The following is a 23,594-nucleotide window of genomic DNA, read 5'->3' as shown; positions in this document are numbered from 1 at the left end:
CCAGCATGCAGGAGGCTGAGGCGGGAGGATCACCTCCAGCTCAAGACCATTCTGGGCTGCAGAGTGAGTTCAAGACCAGCCTGAACTACATAGTGAAATATGTCTCAAAAAACAGAAGGGTTGTGGGGAGAACACATTATGCTCAACCAAGGGGTCATTTGGGGTCACTCTTGCAGTTGCATATTCTGTAGGTTTAGATGAATGTCTAGTGACATGTATCCCCCATGGCAGTGTCATGCAGCAGTCTCAGGACCCTAAGAACCCTATGCTTATACCAGTTCTTCAATTTTTAAATAGTTTGTGTCTTATCTAAGACATCTTTGCTTAATTCATGATCACAAAGACTTCCATGTTTTCTTCTAGAAGTTTCATAGTGTTAGGTTTTACATGTATGTCATGGTGTATTATTTCATATGTATATTTTTTTCACATATATATATGTTGGTCTCTAGTTTTTGTTAGAAAATCTTCATTTGGTTTTGGTATCAGGGTAATGGTGATCAGTAATCATCAATCAATCTGATACCATGGTTTTTTTTGTCTAGTATTTCCATTTGTTTTCTCTTCATTGAAATTTCCTGTATGTCCTTATATCTTGTCTACCATCTCCATTAGATCTTTTAACATACTAGTCGTAGTTATTTGAAAGTCTCTTTCTTTTAGACTCAGTATATGGGTCATCTTTAAATTTGTTTCTGTTAATTGCTTTATCTCTTAACAATTTTTTTTTTTCCTTTTTGCTTTTCAGGATGTCTTTCCTCCCCCCACCCTCTTCTTTCTCCTCCTTTGCTCCTCTTCTTTTCGTCTGAAGGCTAGATATTGTAAATATTAGAAGAAACTAAAGTAAATGGTAATTATATGCAGAAGTGAACAGGCAATAAATGTGAAGGTGGTGTGGTTGAGCAGAGTTTTGTTTTTGTACCAGTTAGTACCTTCAGTCACCTAGCAGGTTTCATTTCTACAATAGTAGTGTAGTGCTACTTTATGCCTGGGTTGGCCATTGAGATTCTAGAGGGATTTTCTCCAGACAAACTTCAGCAGTCTGTGTATCTGTTCTACAGAGTGGATCCCCTCTCCATGCTGTTGCTTTCTCTCCTGGCATTAGATTATTGCTGTTTATGTTACTCAGTGCAAGGCTTGTGGGGGATAAGGAAAGTTGCCTTTGTCCACCTGCTGTCCAGTTCTGTCATCTCTGTCCACCTTCTGTCTTTGGCAGACTCTGTATGTCTGAGGTGTAGGCCATTCTTAGCATCTCTGCCGGTGTCTCTATCCCTGGTTTTCTCTTGGAAGCACTTGGCGGGAGCTCATGGGATAGAGTTTGCAAGTGCAGGAACCTGTGCTTTCTAAGCTGGCGTGACAGTCCATGTTAGCCTTCAGAAATCTATTAAAATTTTAGGAGAATTCTTTTTCCTCCCTGTATGACAACACGTATTTCAATCATGTTGTGACGAAAATGAAACTGTTCATACTTCCTGGCTGTCCCAGGAGCAGCATGCCCACGTTGGAATTCTGTTTCCTACATTGCCTTTTTTCTTCAGATATCCAGAAAAGTTATGACTATGTAAATTTTCTGGCTTTTCCCCATTGTCAAAGTGGGAATAACATTCTCTTGTAGCTTTCTATATCCTAAAGTGGGGATATTAATATATATTTATTTTCAGTTTAAATTTCCCATATTTACTAATGAAATCAGTGAGATAAATGAGTCACTTTGAATTAAGCCCCAAAATTTAGTCAGTAGAGTAGGTGACTTACAGACTTTTACCGTCTTCAGCATATTCTGAAAGTTGAATTGAATAGTTGTACAATTACAGTTCTACTTTGGAAACCTTTTCAGGAAATATAAAGAGCAGAATAAGGAGAGATCACTTAGTGCGAAGAGAATTTTGGAGGTTAAAAAAAATGAGAAATGGTAGAAAATAGAGGATATATACATTAAAACAAACTTCATCTTTTTGCTTTTATTTGGCTTATTAATCTTTATTGCTATCACTTAATCTGTTTCCTGATTTTACCTAGAGCTAACCCTGATATAGGATGTACTACATACTTTTAAATATACATAATGCAATTTTAAGTAATAAGTCAATTCATTTTCTCATTCTCAGACCGCTGTGAAATTTTAAATGATAACATGTTAATTGATATTATAATGATTGAAAAAAATAACCTGCTGTACTTGGTGTGAGGAAATAAAAGAACAAGTGGGACTTTTAGAACCTGTTCGTGTTTGTGGGCTTGTCATCATGCATTAAGGGTAAATTTAGAAATATGTTAAGCACTACTTTTAGCTCTTTTGTTTTCTATTTCATTATGAAGTTTGCTTTCCTTTAAGAAATGTTTTTTGACAAGTATATGAGAAAGGTGTATCAATTTTATTAATTTCAGTGAGGAGATTAAAGTTCAACCAAGTCTGTTTAGAGAATCTGTAGACGCAATTGGAAGGATTTATGAGGAACAGAGAAAGTTAGAAGAAAGTTTCACTATTCACTTAGGTAAGTATAGCAAGTTTTACAGTTATAATTTATTCTAACTTCTGATACTGATCCTGTAAGATAAAAAAATCCTAAAATGTGTGTAGAGTTGTACACAAGTTATTTTTCATTCCAAATATTGCCCTTATAGTTGGTTGGATATGTTTACTAATTTAGCTTATATTATTTTAAAAAGATTAAATTATAATAGTTCTTAAAATGGGAGACCATAAAGCCTATTTTACATTATGATTTGTAGCACAGATTTATCTGGACTGTTGCTATAGAGGTGCGAATCTGGTTATACTGCATTGTTGTAGCTATTTACATTCTTTCTGGAACTGTTGGCTCTTTCACCAGGAGCTCAATTGAAGACCATGCATAATTTGAGATTGCTGAGGGCAGACATGCTGGACTTCTGTAAGCATAAAAGAAATCATCGCAGTGGGGTGAAACTCCATCGGCTGCAAACAGCACTGTCCCTTTATTCCACATCACTGTGTGGCCTGGTTTTACTGGTGGACAATCGAATTAATTCATATAGTGGTATTAAGAGAGGTGGGTTGATGTACATACTTATTTCATTAACTTTCTCTTTATAGTATCATTCTTATAAAGAAAGAAACTATGGGAAAACCATACTTACTTTTAATCACCCCAGTATTCAGATAGACCTACCAGTAAACATACCCAGCTATAGCTATTTCGGGTTTGTTGCATATTTTAACATTCCTTCCCTCTTAGTACAACTCAATTTTTATGATTATTTCTAAAATTTTTTTAATACATGAAAAGTATTGAAGTGTATAGCTCCTTTTGAAAGAAGCTTGAATGAAATTAATTTCCCCTCCTAACTGTAAGAAACTTCTTATATTTTGCAGCATTTGGGGGAGTACATTATGATTATATCATCTATGATTTAGAGAAGACTTGGAATTACATTAAAATATCCTTGTTAACGCTTTTGAGTAATTGAAAAATAAAAATTTCCAACAAATACAAATTTATTGTACTGTAACTTAAAGTGATTATTGAAAATTGTAAGAAATCATCCTTGTGAGGTTTGCTTTGTGTTTCTCCTTGATCTTGTGGTCTGTAAACAGATGCTAAATATTTGGTAGTTCACATTTAGAAGTTTGTCCATGTTTTGGGTCCCTTAGATTTTGCCACAGTTTGCCAAGAGTGCACTGACTTCCATTTCCCCCGAATTGAAGAGCAGCTGGAAGTCGTTCAGCAGGTGGCGCTGTACGCTAGAACCCAGCGGGGCAGCAAGTTGAAAGAAGCGCAAGGTCAGTGTGTTCTGGCTCTGGTCACTCGAATAGTGTGTGAGTGGTCATTGCAGTCGTACAGAAGATTGCATTGGTGCAACTTGGAAAAGGAAATTAAGAACTGAATTTAAGATCTTCAGAAGGTTAAATTCTGTTCTTAGTTTTCTTTTCTGGATGATTTTTTTCAGGATCCTTAAAACAACCATTTTTTTTCCTTTTTTTTTTTTTATTGTTGTTTCTGGTGATCCAACCCAGAGACTCATACATACTAGGCAAGGACTCCACCTCGAGTCACATCTCTAGCCCTGTGAAAAGCATTTTTAAATTTCATTACATAGGCTGGGTTGTAACTCAGTGACAGAGCGATGCTAGGCCCTGGGTTCAATCCTCAGCACCTAAAATAAAAATAATATAAATTTCTGTAGTATATCTCTAGAATGACATAATTATTACTACAGAATGCATTGAAATCATGGGGTAAAAGGAAGCATGAGATATATACTTTTTATATGTTCCATCTTTGACTTAAGTAGCATAAAGTTAATTACTTGTTTTGGGTTGTTCTTTTAAAAAATTACTATGTCCTTAAACGCCTGCTTTTTCTATATTTATTTGCACTGTAAAATCCTTTCCAACTACTTTGGAAGTTTACTAAAAATTAAAAAAATGTTTGAGGTGTATTTGACAATTAAAGATTATATGCATTTAATGTGTACAATTTCATGATTCAATGTACATTATAAAAGAATCCCCACAAGTTAATCATATCTGTCACCCTAGGTGGTTACCATTTATTTTTTTGTGGTGAGAGCACTTGTCCTCTTCACAAATTTAATATATATGAAGGCATATTGTTGTACATTAGATATCCAAAAATTATTCCACTGGCATAATTGAAACTTTGTACCTGACTAGCACCTCATCTCTTGCTTCTGACAGCCCTAGTTAGCCATCATCCTCCTGTTTCTGTGAGTGCAACTAGTTTAGATTTTACATGTGAGATCATGCAGTGCACTAATCCCCCCTTATCCAAGGGGTGCATGTGTGAGCAGTAAGCATATATGTAGAATAAATTCCTCAAGAACCCCTAAGTTAAAGAGCACATACGTTCATAATTTTGATAGTGTTAGCAACTACTTCTGTAGCAGCTCTACCAGATTATATTTCCTCTAAAGGTAATTGGGGCTTTGCTATGGCAGTATGCATTGTATGTGTCAGAGCCCAGAGTATTAGGAAATCAGTACATCAGTATATCCTAACGAAGGACCTTTGAGAAAATTTCAGTATACCATCTTAGTCTTCAGACATCTTCGTCCTCTGTCTCATACCAACTAGCAATGATGTGTTCATAAACATTTTAATGTTAATAGTATTAGTTTTAGTGATTAAAAGCACAAAGATTGAGGTCATAGTAGGTGGAGGAGAAAGTGGAAAACTCTTAAGTATATTCATGTGAGATACAAAGTATGCTGTAAAAGACAGGAAGTTTTTAAACCACATACAGTTAAGGCAGTGCATGTGTATCATGGTATTTTGTTCTTGTTCAGGCAACTACTTTGTGGTTTTATGAGTCAGTAAAGCAAGCTAGTTTATAAAAGAAAACTTTCCTAAATGAATCTGCATGTTATAGAAGAGCTCTATGAAACTACTTTTTCCAATTCTTTCATTTTAGTGCATGCCTATTATTTGTTCTGCACATTCACGTCCTGTTACCCAGCACCTGTTTTTTCTAAAATATCCTATTGTTTTCTTCCTGTGGTTATACTAGTACATTTCTACAGTCCATGATAAAAGTTCAAAACCTGCTTTTGTGCACACTTAAAAAAATAAAATAGAATAGTCTTTTTTTTTTTTTTTTTTTTGGTCTTTTTGAGACAGGGTCTTGCAGTGCAGTTCAGGTTGGTCTTGAGCTCACTTTGTAGTCAAGGCTTGTCTAAAACAATGATTCTGCTGCCTCAGCCTCCCGAGTGCTGGGATTATAGGTGTGTGCCACCATGCTCAGCTTAGCCATCTTTTTAGTATTACTAAATGCGGTATTACCCATTAAAATATGGAGAAGGGAATGGATTATGGATAGAAACACTTCTGCTTCCTTAATAGGAATTCTCTTTGTTCATACCCCATATGAGCAAAGTTGGGATCTTTATGTCTTGGTTTTTTTGTAGTCTGTGCTGTGATCAGAGATTTATTCAAAGCCTATCAATTATCTGGCTCTATATTAGACACAAATATTAAATAAAGATTCCAGCAATAGAGGCTTCTCTCTGTGTTTTTCTGTCTCTTCAATTATAAAATATGTGTTTACAGGATACTGTGATATAAATCAATTCATCAAAGTAGTCATTAGATAAAAATAAAGTTATTTTTATTTAGGTCATTAAATCATACTTTTTTATTATGTATAGTTTATTCATTTGGAGTTTTCTAATTCAAAAGGTAATTGCAAAATGGATTCTCACATATATTTAATTGAATTGGAATAAGAATACAGCTTCTTAAAGGTAGCTACTTTGAAAACCTAATGTTCATTTTACATGTGTGACTTGCCAGAATTCTTATAAAATTCACATGTATCTTCTATAAAATATAGATATATATGTATATAAAATAATGTGTTTGGCCTTCTTATTGTATATTCAATACTAATATTTCTTAGTTTACCAACATTTATCTTTCTAAAAATCATGCCATCCAAAAAGAAAAAAAACTGTTGAATATCTGAAGAAATTCTGTTTGAAACAGAGCAAGCCTCACATACCTATTTGAAATTAAATACATATAGAGTCAGGTAAAAAATGAATTTCAGGAACAAGGAGAATATTAAGTGATTCCTGATGCTACTTGCCATTTATTTGTAGTCCTGAACAAATATATCAACAGCATTGACTCAGATGCTAAAAATAAAGGTGGCCACACCACAGCTATCTAGTCATTTTATGTGTAGTTAAATTAGTACCCTGAGCTTCCCAGCTGAAAACTAGTGTATTGGCAAGTCGAATGTGGTTAAGACCATGGGATTAAGAATCTGAGTATGTGGTTCAAGACCTGGTTTCATGTCTTATCTATGCATCCCTGGTTAATTTACTTGTTTAAGCCTCTTTGCTTATATATAAAGTGAATATTGGGCTGGGTTCAGTGATAGAATACATGCTTAGCATTCATAAGACCTTGAGTTCAATCCTCAACACCAAGAAACAAACAAAAAAACAAGATAATAATGGTACTTACTCATAAGGCTTTGGCTAAAGGAGTTTTGTGGGAATGAAAGGAGACTGTATATATAAAGCATGTAGCTGGATGCCTGGCATATAGAGGCTCTTGGTAAATTTTTGCTTGTTTCGAAAATTGTGGTGGTGATGTGTTTTCACGTTGTCATGTTCTTTCATGATGCATTATCTTATGAATAGATTCTGGGAACCAAAATGCAGTAAGTGATGAGAAGACTGCAGAGAGAAACTATTTAAACATTTTACCTGGTAAGTACAATTTTGTTTTAGGTTACTGTTTTCGTTTGTTTTTTTTTTTTTGGGTTTTCTCCGGTACCGGGAATCGAACTCACGACCTTGCGCATGCCAGGCAGGCGCTTTTGCCGCTGAGCTAAATCCCCAGCCCCTCGGTTACTGTTTTCTTATACTTTGAAACATAAGTTCTTATGCTATACATCATGAAATGTTTGCCAGTATATCATTTTGAAACATTTTGTATATATGCTTTCATGGGTTTTTTAGCAATGTTAGTATTTTTATACAGTTCTTAAACAACATACAATAGTACAATAGTAACATATCCTACAATAACAACATATCCTACAATAATAACTTCTTGAGTAATTTTTCATGTGTGAACCCTTACATGCCTTCTAGATCCATACATGAAAAATTGCTCAAGAAGTTGCAAGTTTTATGGTTACTTGTGGTTATTTATGGTTTTGGCTATTTCAGATTTCCTCACATGTTATTTCTTAGTTTCATAAAAAATAAATTAAGGGATCATTTTTACTCTGAAATATAAGCAATAGTACATAGAGATGTGAATAGCTGAGGCTGTAGAAAGAACATGGATCATCTGACTTAGATTGTTGTTTGCATTCCCTCTTACATTTTCCTGCTTTTCATTTCTTCCATTTCCGTTATCACTGTAGGATATATTGTTTAAGAAGTAGAATTCAGTCTTTCAATTTCATTTTGATTGAATTTATTCTAATGACCCCTAGTAGCAATTGTGTGATAGAGCATAACAAGCAAGGCCCCTTTTAGTAACTTATGAGTGTTGTCTTTTAAACTAAGTAGTCAACTTTAGTGTCATAAATAACCATCTCTTGAGAGTTCTTTGTCCTCCTTTAAGTGCTTGTTCACATTTCCTTCTTCAGGTATTTGATACTTAAGTCACATTATGTTTGCTTTAGCAGATATCCTACCCATTTTTGGTATTCATCGAATTGGGCCCAGTTAGTCAGTTTGCAGTTATCAGCCTCCAAATATTCTCCCATATTCAGATAGCCTACCTTGGGGGATAATGTTAGAATCATCACGTGCTGTTGCCTCCACCTTGTGGAACAGGAAGCTGTTCTCCTCTCCACCTAAAAATACTTTCAGTGAAGGATTTATCATATTCTTCATACATCCACAATTTAGATCATCTATATTTTGTGGCTTTCTTATAAATGTGTCAATTTTGTTACTACTTTGAATATAGCAATGTATAGTTTTTTAAATTTAATTCTTTACTACTATATTTCCTTCTTTGTTCTTTTTTGAAAAAAGTCTATTATTTAGTATCATTTGTACTGCCAAGTCAGGAGAATGTTCCAAATCTGAGTTAGAAAAGGAATATTAAACTATTTAGTTAGATATCCTAATAGCATCTGAAGTTCCATTTAGTTAAAGAATGCCTACATAATGAACATATTTGTAGATTTTAAAAAGATATAAATCACAAATTTTTTTAAATTGTAAAGAAAACGTTTTATTTTTATACTTTTAAGTCAATGGTAGTTTACTTTCTCATGCTCTAATTATTTACACTTTTTCTCATATAATTCTGACAACAGCCTTGTAAGAGAAGTAGGCATTATTTTTCCCATTTCATGTACAAAGTAACATAATAAGGTGAACTGATTTGCCCAAGATCACTCATCTAATAGCTGCTAGAGCCCAGGTGTCCTTAACATCCAATCTAGCCAGTTTTGTACTACCTCATACTAGTTGGATTGTTACTGCCCGCTCCAGGACTGGCTTCCATTTTATTAATGGGTGAAATGAGACCAAGAGGCAAGTCATTTAAGGTCGAAGAAAGCAGTGCCAGGTTGGGGATTAGAAGCACCTGACTCGCGCTCCAAGTCATCCTACCTCACTGTTGGCCTGTGGCCCATGCTTCACTCTGTGGCTTCCATCATTACTGGGAGGAGTTTCAGAGGTGCAGCACTCACTGGGCCTGCAGGATATTGTCCCGTCTTTCTGACAACCAGTCTGTGTCTTTCATTGCCTTCTTGAGAAATACAAAGTGCTATTCATCACTACACAATTGCCCTTTCACATTCTTTTTTGCCCCTGGGTTTTTTCTTTCCTGTCTTTTTTTTTTTTTTTCAGCAGCTCTATCACTGTTCATTCTTCAGTTTCTTTTTCTATTTATCTAACTCTTTTATCTTGTTCAAATATATAAAAAGAATAAAGAGGAGGGGAAAAAAGACCTTTGTCTAGGACCTTTCAAAGGCATCTATGGATACAGCTACAAATGTATGTAACTAGAATATCAAGCATAGTGCCAACATATAAATACTTTTGAATATAAGTACACCACATGCTTAAAAGTAACACTTCAGATAATGCCTTTATCTGAAGCAAGCATGCACAGAACGTGTGAGGGCAGGATTCCTGTAAAGAGGTAGAGACGAGCAAACCTTTTCTAAAGGATACCAGAATTTTAGTGAGCCATATGCATTTGTAAAAATAAATAAATAAATGAATATATATATAGATATATTTTTAGTACATGTTTGTGGTGCATAATGACTGCATTCGTTGGTACATGTATATGACACACCAATTCTTTTTTGTGTCCCTTTCTCTCCTTCCCTTCCTCCGGCCTACCTTGGTTTTTTTCTCATTTGCAAAGATCTATCTCCCTATTTCCTATTGTCTGTCTTTTATTTGGAGCTTTAATGTATTTATACTTTGGGTTTGTCATATAACAGAAACCATACAGTATTTAAGTTTGTGTGTCTGATTTTGGTTCATTTAACATTATGATCTTAAGGTGCACCCATTTTCCTACAAATGACTCAAATTTATCCTTCTTTATTGCAGAGCAATACTTCATTATATATAACTACCATGTTTTCTTTACCCATCCCTCGACTGATGGACATATAGGCTGCTTCCAAGATTAAGCTATTATGAGTCACTGCTGGTATAAATATGGAGTATTCATGTATCACTATAATATGACTTAGCTCTTTTAGGAAGATACTAAAATAGTATCTTAGGGGAATAGCTAGGTCAAATGGTTGCAGTTTTTTTGTATTTTAAGGAAACTTTATACTGATTTCCATAGTGGTTGTACCAATTTACATTCCCACCAACAATATAGAAGGGTTCCTTTCTCTCTGCAGCCTCGCCAGCATTTGTTATTATTGGATTTCTTAATGATAGCCATTCTTTCTGTGGTAAGATAGAATCTCAGTGTTGTTTTCATTCGCATCTCTCTAATGGCAAGGGACACTGAACATATCCTGAGTGGGACTTTTATCTTGGGGAGGAGGAGTCTGGTTTTGTGAGTTCTTGATATTTTCTAGATATTAGTCCTTTTCCTGAGGAGTAACTGGAAAAAAATGTTTTCACTATTCTATAGAGTTGTATGTTTTTTATTCCTACCTCAATTTCATTGTCTGTTATTGGATTGTTCAGATTATTTTATGTCTTCTTGGTTCAGTTTTGATAATTCGTATGTGTCTAGGGAGCTGTCCATTTCTTCAAGGTTTTCCAGTTTGTTGGAGTACAATTTTTCATAGTTCTTACTAATGATTTCCTGGATTTTGGCAGCAGCCATTGTGATCTCACTTTTCTCACTTCTAATTGTGTTGATGTGGTTCTGATCTTCCCTCTTTGCTTGTTTGACTAAGGCTTTGTTTGTTTCTGTTATTCTTTCAAAGAAGCAGCTCTTCAACTAATTGATTCTTCGTATTTATTTATTTAATTTCAATTTCATTAATTTCCACCCTACTCTTAATAATTTCCATCCTTGTACTAGCTTTGGGTTTGGTTTATCTAATCTTTCAAAGAAGACTATTCTGTTTGTTTTCTTGAATTGTATCTTTAGGTTATTTATTTGAACTCTGTTTTTCTAACGTAAGCACTCCCAGCTAAAAACATATTCTTTATATACTTTGCGTATTTATCTCCACAGAAACTACATAAAATAAAAACTGTTGATGTTTTTCTTAGCTATGGTGGCAAATAAAAAGAGTGAGTGTAAGAAGCATGGATTTTATACTTTGAGAAACAGTGCTGCTGAGCGTGGTAGTACATTCCTGTAATCCCAGCACTCAGGAAGCTGAAGCAGGAGGACTGCTGCGAGTTTCAGGCCAGCCTGGGCTACAAAGTGAGTTCAAAGCCAGGCTGAACTATGTAGCAAAACCCTGTCTTTAAAAAAAAAGAAACAGTGCTCCAGCATTTAGTCTAAAACATTCATTCATTCTCCAAATATTTGAGTGCCTCCTTTTGCTGAAAATGGAGCATTAAATAAGATAGACAAAAGTCCTAAAGTCATAGGTCACATTTATGTAATCTCTTTAGGATTATATGTGAGATGGTGGTGTGATCAAAATATATGGTGATGTTTAAATTTTTAAAATGTATTATGGTGGGATACATTACTATCTATCCCCCTCAAAATGCTTCCTCTCACTTTGAACGCAATTGCTCCATTATTCTTGCCACTTTCTGCAGCAATTTTAGAAGTGTTTTCTATGTATTTGTTGGATACAATCAAAAATATGGTGTACGATCATGCTGTGTACCATTGTACAAAAAGGCAGACTCATAAAATCATTCTACTGCTCCCTCATCCACTGTATTCACTGGCTCTGGTAGCATGCAACTTCTGGCTCGTCTCCAAAGTCAAACTAGCCATAAAAGGTAAGCATTTTGAATCAGTGCAGTACATGTAGGCCGCTGGAGCACACAGCAAAGGCACTCCAGGAAAGGGCTTCTAGGACTGCTTCAGAAAGTGGCAAGAACGGTAGGGTAAATGTCTTCAAAGCCAGGGGGAGTGTTCTGAGGGGAATTCATGGCAATGTGTTTTTTATTGTAATACATTTTTTTAAAAAAGTAAATATTCACCGTATTTTTCGATCATATTGTGTAAATGAAAGAATTTTAGTGCCAAGAGTAAAATAAAGCAAAATGTAAAAAAGAATGAGAGTGTATGTGTGTCGGGGGGGTTCTATATCAGATTGAATGGCCAGGAAGAATTCTGAGAAGGTGACATTTGATCTGAGCCATGACTGATGAAGTCAGCCATGTGAGAATCTTGGAGAAAAACCTTCCAGGGAGCAGCCCTGATTTGGGAACAAGCTCTGCATATTTGAAGAGCTCAGCAAAAGCCTATGTGACTAGAGCAAAGAAGAGCAAGTGAAGAGATGGGCTCAATCGTGCAGGCCAGATCTTGTAGGCCTGGGGGGTGCAAAAAAGAATTAGTCTTTTTTCTAAATGTAGTGTGAGCCTGTTAGCTGATTTTTAGTAGAGAAATTATAAAACCTAAATTGCATTTAAATCATCTTGGCTCACAGTAAAAAAATTGTTTGTAGTTGGGCAATACTAGAAGCAAAGGGATAAATTAAAATTTTGCAAAATCTGGGTGAGAGTAGTAACATGAAGTAGGGTAATAGCAATAAGTATGGGATGCTCAGATTTGAGATAGTTTTTAGAAATAGAGTGGAAAATAGTTGGTAGTGGGTTGTGGAATAGGCATTGAAGGAAAGGAAAAAAATAAGGCTCAGTGTATTTCTGACCTGAGCTGAGAACGAATGAACAAAGATTAGTCCCATAAGTTGAAATGAGGGAAAATATATTTAGGATATGGGGAAAGCAAGTAATCAAGTGACATATTTTTACATGGTAAGTTTGGCGTTTTAACCAGTTGTGCTGGCTTTATTTACCTACTGATTGGCAGTCACTTAATGCCAATTTATGCCCTCTTGAAAAATTGCTATTGCCTATTATTCATATTACCTTCTTCCCAAGAATTGAGTAGAAAGCAATCCTTCTGTGCTCCACCTAATTTCCCGATGCACCCTTGCCAGACCCACACATTGACTGCCCATTGCTGTTATCTTTAAACCCACTAGTGAATGTGATTTATGCATTTGAAAATCGTGATGGTATTTGTTGTTCACAGGGGAATTTTACATAACACGGCATTCCAATCTCTCAGAAATCCACGTTGCTTTCCATCTCTGTGTGGATGACAATGTGAAATCAGGAAATATCACTGCTCGGGACCCTGCCATTATGGGCCTCCGAAACATACTCAAAGTTTGCTGCACTCATGACATCACTACAATCAGTATCCCTCTCTTGCTGGTGCATGATATGTCGGAGGTGAGAAGATTCCTGTCATTTATGAATATATTGAGTATTCATGTTGTTTAATAATTTACTTTACATTTTCAAATTCTCCCCTTTTTTGTGCTAATGGACTTTGCCTCCCCTGTCTGGTTATTAGAATTGACTGACATAAAACAGTGAACAGCTGGGCATGATGGTACACACCTGTGATTCCAGCACTCAGGAGGCTGAGGCAGGGGATTGTTGCTAATTTGAGGCCAGCCGGGGCTACTTAGTGAGACCCTGGCTCAACAAAACAAAACAAACCAAACAGACAAAAAAAAGTGAATAAACCTTAACCACTCATGTTTACAGAATTGTAGCATTGTCCTATAATAAAGTAAACAAGAAATCCAAATTAGTCTTTAGCTTCGGGTAACGTACATGCCTTCCTCTTCTTCCACCCGCTCCAGTTCTTCCTCCTCCATTTTCAGCTTATGTAGCATTTATCTGTACATTTGTATTTAGCTTAGGCTAATAGTAAAATTAGTTTGCATTCTCTGAGTGTGCGTTAATTAGTAACGGAAAGAAACGCCAGATGACAGGAGGAAACCAGCCAAGCATAACATTTCTCAGGGATATTTTTTGGGTAATACAGTTACTGACTTCTACAGTTCAGATGTGGCATACTCACTCACTCCTTTTGTTATGTACTACAGTGTATTTGATACTTTTAATTTTAATTCTCTTTCAGTGACTGTTGCCCTCCTTTCTTCCCTCAGCCTTGTAAAAGCTGGTTAAAGGGCATAAGTTGTAGAAACAACACAAGGACTAACATTCAGCTCCAAGGCTGCTGGAAGAACAAAGGAGCCTAAGGCCAAATGGGTTCAGATGTGTCTTTCTGATCAGCTGGGTGATGAAGGGTCCTTACCAGCACCTCTGGGCGTGGTTGTTTCAAGCAAGTGTTTTATAAAGCAAAACTGATGACTGTTACCAGGCATGGTGGTGCACTCCTGTAATCCTAGCACTCAGGAAGCTGAGGAAGGAGAATCATTGTGAGTTCGAGGCCAGTCTAGGGTACATAGTGAGTTCAAGGCCAGCCCGGACTACATAGTGAGACCTTGTGTCAAAAAAAAAAAATTGACAGCTGCTAAGTACAGATTGTGCTAAGTACAGGAAAGAAACTTGATCTTTGATTATTAAGGTACTTACCAAAATAAAACACTTGTGTAAATGCTGAATCATATAGGGTAGTATAAAAGAGTTTATGTTTTACATTTTAGGTAAGTCCCAGTGTACATCCATTATATTGCAAGAGTACTCATGTCAAATTCAGTACCCAAACAGTTCCACCTGAGACAGGATAATTTTACGTTATTTCCTATTTACAACCTGCTCTAGTGAATTCACCAGATACCTTATTGTTTGGGGTAGAATTCTGCATTATCCTTTCCTCATTCTCCACTGCACTTGCTTCTATGGCCTCACTCGTACCTAACAGCATCAGGAGAGATGGACAAACATCTTTTTTCTTTTATAGTAGCTTTAGAGTTTTCATTCAGTCAGAAATATTTAACTCTTATGAAGTTATCGTCACCAACTGGTCCATCTATAAAAGAACCTTGGGGAATAACAACATTTATGATGAATTCCTGCCACAAGGAAACATCCAGACATTCCTGCAGCTGGACTCCTGGTTAACCAGTTTATAAAAATGGTTGTATGTAGGTGGGAAACAACCTCAAAAGCAGTGTTTCCAAAAGTCACTAGGTTCAGATTTACTTCCAGACATCTGATACTACTAGCATTCCCTGTCCCACAATGTCACAAAAGTTACATGTTTTAAATTGGGACAGCCAGCTGCAGAACATTAAGTTTGTTTTGGAAATGTCCATTTTAATTCACAAAAGTATATTGAGCTGTAATCCTCCTATTTGTTGTATTTTAACATCCACTCAAGGTCAAGAAGTTTATTCTACAAACTCAGATGACATTACACAGGATATAGAGGCAATGTGTGTTTTAGTCTTTGTGCAAGAATCCCAAAGCACTTGCAGGCATTGTTTTCCTCCTCAAATAGAGTTTCTAGACACAGTTGCTACATGTTAGTGTATATAATATCTACCTAGGAGAAGTAAGAAGCTGTAGAATTACTTGTAGCTTAAGAAGAAAAAGCAAAAATAACCTATGAGCAAGGAGAAAGACATACTTGTTTTCTCACTATAGATCTTTATGATCTCAAGACACTGTTGTATTCGAGTCACTCTTACTTAATAGATAAATGAATCTGCCAGTCAAGAAAGCTGAGTTCCATATTTGTTTATATTTACTGTTAATTTGTGGAATACCTTGGAGGTTAGGGATTTTAGTTTTATGGTTGTTACTAGTGAAATTACTTGTTTTAGACTTTTTATTGGAATATAATACACTATGGAAAAGTATACATAAATATTCAGCTCAGATTTTCACAAACTAAACATCCTTGTCACCAGTAGCCAGATCATAAAACAGAACCCACTTTACTCTCTTCCAGTTACTTAAATCACTCTGCCTACAAGGGTAACCCTGAATTTCATCTCAGAAAAGCATGGCTTTGTAGTTGATCCTGTGTCTTCTTTCATTTGTGTTCTGTTTGTGAAATAATGTCGTGTAGTTATGTGTGATTGTGACTTGTTCATTCTCTTTGTTATGTATTGTCCCATGTGCCTGAATCACAATTGTTTAGCCATTTTACTATTTATGGACTTCTGGTAGTTTCTAAATTTTGGTTATTAGGTCTAGTATCAGTATAAACATTCTTGTACATATTTTTTGACATTTCTGCTTAAATACACTTAGGAATGAAATTCTTAGGTCTCAATGTAGGTATATTTTTAGCTTTAGTAGAGATAGCCAAATTGTTTTCCAAAGTCATTGAAAATACCATGTTATTTTTTAATTTGAAAAATAAAAAAGCCAGACTCACCTTCTGATAATGACTTTGAAACTGATTGATAGGGTTTCAAATGCCTCAGAGGTATATACATGAGATATAAACAATTATCTTGCAATCTTCCCTGCTGGTGCATAAACACAGAAAATAATTCTTATGCCTAACCTCTAAGATGTAACAGTAAAGACTTACAAATACCTACTAACCTCATAGTTTAATCTTGGCATAATCTGAAGGCTTGCATTGAGTGGTCAACATATATGGCCATCAAGTGTAGCTAGAACACAGCATCTCAGTTATCATAATTGAGATTTTAATTCCAGTTTTCCATTTTAAAATCTGCTCTGTGTGCATTTCCCATGTAGCATCTAAGTATAGCATTGGTCCCTAATTTTCTGCCTCAGTTCCAAAATCAAAAGGTCTTAATTGAGCCTGCTAGCTTCTTTATTAGTGGGAATCTCTCATGGCACATTCTCTTAGGCACATCAGTAAGGTGTAGCCATCACCTAACCACATCTTCTCATGACTTTATTGTCGTCTAAAGCTTATTTTACCTTTTCTAAATGCCCAAAGCCATTCTTCTTTTAAAAACATGCCACTTTTAATCAGAGATAAAATGATAGGATAAAAAAACTGGCAAGCATCTACCTTAATCTTGAGATGGCGCCTCTATGTATGTGTCTGGAAGAGGTGAGGATAAATGTGTGTGTGCATGTGTGCATCCATGTGCATGTACATGCGGCTGTCTGCCACTCCCTTCAGATACATATATTGCAAAGCAGCACTGAGTTAAAGTATGTCAATGAAAATTAAATTGGTATTTGGAGTGTATTTATCATTTCAAAGCTATACTAGGGTCCTGCTATGAATTGGTATTTTAGTATGTTCTCTCCATAGCGTTAATGAAACTTTGTCATTAATTCATATCATTCTGACAAGTGTGAATTCATTTGTCTCATAAATTTTGCTGCATTAACCGCTCACATACAAAACACCATGGCATTAATGGGTAAAAGTGATGATTGTTGGATAAATGGACAATCAAAGTACTTAGTTTTCCCCCATCTACTTAGAGGAGTAATCAAGTCTGGCAGCTAGGACTTGGTTATATTTTTCCTATATACCATCTCCATTCTAACTTGTGCAACAGTCTTTCATCATTACTATTATTATCCCGATTTTAATGTTTTGGGTAGTATATGTTTTGTGTGTTGAAGGCTGGCCCTTCTAAAGCTCTGCGCTTATAATTTACATTCGTTGTCCTCACTTAGACTTGACCTTACCCTGAAGTAACTAAAAGGCTAATCAAAGGTGTCAATAGATTTCTCTGTAGATTTTAAGACAAGTTACTAACAGCTAATGATATGTATACATATATGTGTGTGTGCATGCTTCATTAAAATACTATAAGCTGTAATAATTTTTTTATTTTGGTTATTACTATTGTATTTCAAAAAATGGATTTGAGAGTAATATTTTAAAGGACTATAACCACTGTTATACTTTAGTATTTATTCCTACATATGATTCTTGAATAAAATAATTAACATGAGTGAAAGATAAGTAGGCCTATAATGAAATAAGACACAATAAATTGGAAACAGCAGAACCAATCAATCATGAAAACAGACACAAAGACTTTGAGGTACCAGAATTATGAGACACAGACCATAAAATAGTTGATTACCATGTTTGAAGAATACATTACAATTTTTACTAAAATTTTTTTTGTGTTAGGAAACAGTTATTTTTCATTAAGATGTTTATGTTACCATGTGACTGGCTTATCCTTGATTTTCAATGAAATTAATCTTTTCTAAGTTTTTAATTCTGATGGAGTAAATACCACATAAATAAAAGCTCATTGGAGTCCTCAGAAATCCTGAGACTTCAAATGCTTGGGAATCATCATCATGAAATAATAAACATATTTTATAGGTGTAATTATGGGGAGTTTCAATATGGAATGATAATTCTAGCCATAGTAAAAAGAAATAGAATCTAAAATAGCACACTCACTAATCATACTATGGAAAATTATAAATAGTATTTGTTGTAGTCTGACTAACATCTATGTGCACATTTGGCTAAAGATTAGAAGGGAGCATAGTAAAATGGCAGCATTTGGATTTTTTAGGTGGTACAGATGATATACTTACTCCCATTAATTTTACCATAGCATGTTGTACAATAAAAACATCTTATTTCATTGCTCATGCATGGATTGTGCAATTTACAGTTGTCTTTAAAATTACTGATCTGAAAAGTTGTGAGGGTATGTTTGTTCATTTTATTATGTTTCGTAGACTTAGTTGTATTTCTGAAGTAGTGTTTAATAAGCAGAAGTCATACATCTGAAAACTAAAGGAAATCCAGTTGGAATTAGCAAATAATTGCCTGAACCTGTTCACAACATGGGTGGTCAGCACAATAGGCAAGTACAGATTTGCCTGTATTTTTTATTTTTATAAAATTCTGTTAAAACTATAATTTGTTTTGTTTCTGTTTTTAGGAAATGACTATACCCTGGTGCTTAAGAAGAGCAGAACTTGTGTTCAAGTGTGTCAAAGGTGAGCATAGCCTTGTATTTAACAATCACTGCTATATTTCTTCCTCAATATTGAAAGCAGAATAACCCAGAAGGAAGAATATAAAAGTTACCACTGTCATCTGGTGCCTTAGTGAGTTAATCAGATATTTTATAACAGACTCTGAATTTATCTTATCCAATCACAAAATAAACAAGTCTTCAGCCTCCTGAAAGGCAAGGATATTTGGGTGTTATTTATAGTTGGCTGTGATTCTGATTGCTCTCTGTTGCCTTTTATTTTCTTAGAAAATAGAAAATGGAGACATATATTCAAGTAACATTTAATGACCTCTTTTAGCTTGTCTGAAGACCAAGCAGGACTTGAGAAATCATAAGTATGAGAGTGTTAATAAAACTATGTGAAAATTTTGGCCTGGAAAATTAGAAATTATAAGCACGTATGTGTTCTTTAGGCTTAGCTTTTTCCTGCAGGCAAATGGCTATCTCAGAGTCAAGACTGAAGGCCCCATAATGCAAATACAGCTTCTCTCAGAAGTGACTGGGCTATCGGAAGTCCAAAGCTCATCCTGCAGTAAATTATTGTTCTGTTTTAGGTTTCATGATGGAAATGGCCTCATGGGATGGAGGAATTTCTAGGACAGTGCAATTCCTGGTACCACAGGTGTGTTGCCTGAATAAATTTTACCCCAGTTTAATCTCTTACAGTATTCCTCATAGATATAGCTAGGCATGCTACCCTAAACACCTAAGTAACATACAAGGTGTCAAAGGCTTCTTACTTTATGCAGGAAGAAGTATTTGAATACTGTAAAAGCACTTCCTTTATTGTGAGAAGTGTCAGTATCTACCACTCAAAGGATCTTTTATTTAACCCCCCAAGCAAGCAACTCACCTTCCTGTTGTTTGTTTCCACATTTATATTATATAGACAATGAAGTGTTCATATGAAGGGCATTTGCAGAAAATGATTCTGTATTCTGTATAGAATTTAGCAGAATTAGTGGTATTTATTACACACTAGTGTTATCTAAGGGTTTTCTAGCAATCAGATTGATTGGCAGAAACAACATAAATGGTCAGAAGAATGAGCTAGAAAATAACCCAGTCTGTTAGTCAGAGTCAAATTAGTCATGAAAGAGAATTTTCACATATTGTAACCCATGTCTAGCATGAGATGTATATTTTAAAATCCTTCTAAAATTTAAAAAAATGAATGATTTAACAAATACAAATTTTTTTACCTCTTACAGAGTATTTCGGAAGAAATGTTTTATCAGCTTAGTAACATGCTTCCCCAGATCTTCCGAGTATCTTCAACCCTCACTCTGACGTCCAAGCATTAAATACATGTGAACTGACACACTGGCAGAAGAGGATCGTTAAGCTCTCCAGGAACTCAAGCTATGCTGGAGTCCTGTCAAGCAAAAGATATCCAGAAAGAGAATCTGCAACCTAAGCCACAAATCAAATCATGATATGTGCCTGTTAAACATCCCAGAAATTTATACACTGAGCAGACTAGTAGTGATCAGCCCTAATGGAATATTTATTCTTAAGCTCTTTCTGAACATCTCCTTTTTCTCCGTGTCCTATCAGTGAATGTCAGTGAACTAAAACTTCCCATTTATCCCTCATAGACACTTGCTCTAGGATACTGCTCACTACCTTTCCATCAACTTTTCCAAAAGGTTTGAATCATAGATCAGGTACAGACCTTTCGTAAGTATATAGATAATAAAATCTTCCACTACTTTATTTGCCAAATCAAAATTAAAAAGCGCTAAAGTAATCTTTGCAAATATGGGTTTCTTATGAAAATCTTTTTGTAGAAACAAATGTGCTTATTCTTTCAAATTCTGCTGCTTAAAACCCTTGCTTTTCATCTACTTTCTAAGCTTATTTAAGTTAGAGTCAGGAAAGGCTTTGAATTCTTTACCTCTGTCTCATCTTCCCTCTGTGACTTTGCCCCAGTCTATTAATAGCATCCCATGGACTGGGAAATAGTGCACTTTTCTGCCAGCCTGATGTAAAGTTAGTCTAAACCAGCACCTATACCTGACAGTGTTGTGGCAATCACACAATTAGGATCATTTTTTTTTTTCCTGTTTTCTTTTCTCCACTCTTGGCCTCTGTAACCATTCTTCAACCCCTTGCATTTTTCTACTGATGACTGTCCCTTCCTTTTCCATTGTCTTCCCCCAGTGTGGCATATCACTTATTTATCCCATCTGTAGCATCTTTGCCACGAATACTGACTGTGTTAAACAAAAGCACACACACTTACAAAGACAGTCATTTCATCAAATCCAAGTAGTGTGGATATTGCAGCTGTCCCATAGAGTGAAACAGAGGGTCTTCTATGCCATTATGAACTGCATATCTTGATCACAAGAAACAATAGCACTCCTAGTGTACACTCTTAGTGTAAATGTAAGAGATACATCCAACTCTAAGGACAACCCTAATCAGGACACTTATTCTAACAGTTTGTCTTTTAGACACAAACTTTCCAAGTTCTTTGTCAAGGAGTCTGGTGTTTCCACCAGGAAGGTAGATATTTTTTTCTTAGTTCCTATATCTTGGTGAAACTATCTTCCAGGTGCCACTGTTCTCATTGAGATTAATTCTGATGCAAAGTCGATAGAGGCAGAAACAAGGAATGATGGTCAGTGTCAGAGACTATTTTAGTGCTTTAACAGGTCAATGTAGAGCTTGGTGGAAGTAAGTATAGTTGGGTCGATAAGAAACAGATAAGAAACCTTGCAAGTCATTCCACAGAACTCTAACTTGCCAGAGGTACATACAATCAAGATGTGGATGAATACATCCAGTTTTCAGGGTGTAGGAACAAAAGTTTGCTCATGAAAGTCGGGTAAATGCCACTAACTCCTCTATCACCATAAGACTATTTTGTAAGTTACTTAGAAATTGATGGCTTTACCTTAAGGGCAGTTGAAGGTACTATGAGCCTGTGAAATCAAGATAAATTTATCAAGTGTCCATTTTTCACAAAGTACTATATTATTAGATACATGGAAGCATCAAGATTGGAAAAAGCATTCTTATGATATTACCACTGATGAAAACAAGAAACACCACACTGATTAACAAATATGCCACTTGAAATACTAATTATGTGCACTTAAATGATGGGTTTAGCAGTTCAGTAATTAAGGAAATTGGTTTTTGTATTTAGGCCAGGAAGGATGACTGATCTGAGTGCTCCTGAGGGCTTCCCAGAGTAGAATGACTTCAGGCACTTTATGAAGGGTGTAGCGTTAGCTTTCTGTTGCTGTATGACAGAATACCTAAGATAATCATAGAAAAGGTTTGTTTTGGCTCACAGTTTCAGAGTTTTCAGTCCATGGTTACCTGACCCTGTTGCTTTGGGCCTGTGGCATCACATTACTGTGTGATGGGAGTGTGGAAGAGAAAGCCTGTTCATCTCATGGCACCCAGGAAACAGCAACAGAAAAGGGCTAGGGTCCCATTGTCCCCAGTGATTTGACTTCCTCTCAACAGACCCACCTCTTAATGGTTTCACCACCTCCAATATGGCTGGCAGCCAAGCCTTTAATCCATTGGCCTTTGGGAGCCATTCCAGATCCAAGCCATAGCAGATCTGAAGCAGGATGAGAACAGAAAGGGCACTCAAGCATTGTAGGTATAAGATGCAGCTTCAAGCAGTGACAAATGGCTAGTAAGTTGAGAGCAGCTGACTCGTAAGGGTCTGAGTTGCTTAGCACAACACTGATGAGTGTCTCAACATAGTTTTCTGTTTACATAAAATTAAATGTTCCTAAAATACGATAATAAGGTCAGTGCTTCAAAAACAATATACTTTGGGAATCAGGCAGGAATGGTAAACCTAAAGCTACCATTTTGTACCACGCTTTCCTTCCATTTCTTGTTTTTGCTCTCAAAGAAAGCACTAAGCCAAGCAAGGCTGTCACCTTGCCATTGAGCTAGAAATATGGGACCAGCTGTGCTCAGCATGACAGTGTGACTGAAATGGAAGAAGTGCATGAAAACATGTTTCAATGGGAGGAGACTTGCTTGTTGGGGAGTTGGCAGGATCTCTTGTTGATAGAGCATCATTTATGTCATTTCCACTGGACCCTGGCTATGCTCACAAGAAGGGATTCACAGAAACCTTCCTGTTCAGAGGGCCAAAGGGAGAATCCACAGAGCTGGGTAGAAAGACCAGACAAAGCTTATATGGTGGAGTCTCAAGCTATCTTTCAGTTTTTAAGTGGAAATGGATGCTTTTCTGTGACTGTATTTTCCTGTTTTGGTGGAATTAGATTGCTCAAAAGGACTAAGCAGTATAAAAATTATGAGTGAAATAATATTTTACAACACCTATTTGCAAAAATACCATATTTTAGAACCATTTAGTGATTTTCTTTCCTTTAATCAAACAGGAACATTTCCATCAGCTTCCCCATATTTGAAATGTTCTGAAAACTTCACAAACAATTGAAATTAGTTGAGCAGTCTGGTTTTTGTTCATCAAAGATATGTCTGTGCAGCTAAGGTTCTAATTAGCAAGAGATTCATAATGTTGTTATTGTGTAATTTGCAAAGACAGAAACAAGCCTTGGCATTTGATGTAACCTCTGGGTACCATCCAAGTGAAATGTATTTTGGAAAGATTATTTAATTAGCTGAATGACATCTCAAAGGACCATTAAATCCTGGACTACTAAATCCAGGAACTACTTGAGGCAGAAATATTTACATGTGAGTATATCACAGAGTGAGAGAAGAGAGGAAGACAGTGTAAGTAGGACATTGGCCCTCATGATCAAGTTCAAGAAACAG

The 23,594-nt window shown here is 35.8% G+C and overlaps 1 protein-coding gene across 2 annotated transcripts in view; it reads left to right on the top strand.

The window, feature by feature from the left end:
• LOC102003328 (chromosome unknown open reading frame, human C12orf4) overlaps positions 1-20,569 on the top strand; it is a 36,795-nt gene extending 16,226 nt beyond the window's left edge. The window contains exons 7-14 of one of the 2 annotated variants that reach the window (XM_005378731.2): positions 2,389-2,495; positions 2,835-3,032; positions 3,635-3,763; positions 7,150-7,218; positions 13,139-13,341; positions 18,732-18,789; positions 19,364-19,431; positions 20,021-20,569. In XM_005378731.2, the coding sequence (XP_005378788.1) occupies positions 2,389-2,495; positions 2,835-3,032; positions 3,635-3,763; positions 7,150-7,218; positions 13,139-13,341; positions 18,732-18,789; positions 19,364-19,431; positions 20,021-20,113 (925 nt within the window). In that variant the 3' untranslated portion in view covers positions 20,114-20,569. The remainder of the gene's footprint in view (positions 1-2,388; positions 2,496-2,834; positions 3,033-3,634; positions 3,764-7,149; positions 7,219-13,138; positions 13,342-18,731; positions 18,790-19,363; positions 19,432-20,020) is intronic. The other variant, XM_013511553.1, reaches the window with a different exon arrangement.
• The last annotated feature ends 3,025 nt before the right edge of the window (positions 20,570-23,594 follow it).

Source organism: Chinchilla lanigera, unplaced genomic scaffold (assembly GCF_000276665.1).
Source record: "Chinchilla lanigera isolate Chin_1 unplaced genomic scaffold, ChiLan1.0 scaffold00012, whole genome shotgun sequence".
Taxonomy (NCBI): domain Eukaryota; kingdom Metazoa; phylum Chordata; class Mammalia; order Rodentia; family Chinchillidae; genus Chinchilla; species Chinchilla lanigera.
The sequence above is the reverse complement of the archived record's forward strand: the minus strand, read 5'-3'. Positions and strand labels throughout refer to the sequence as shown.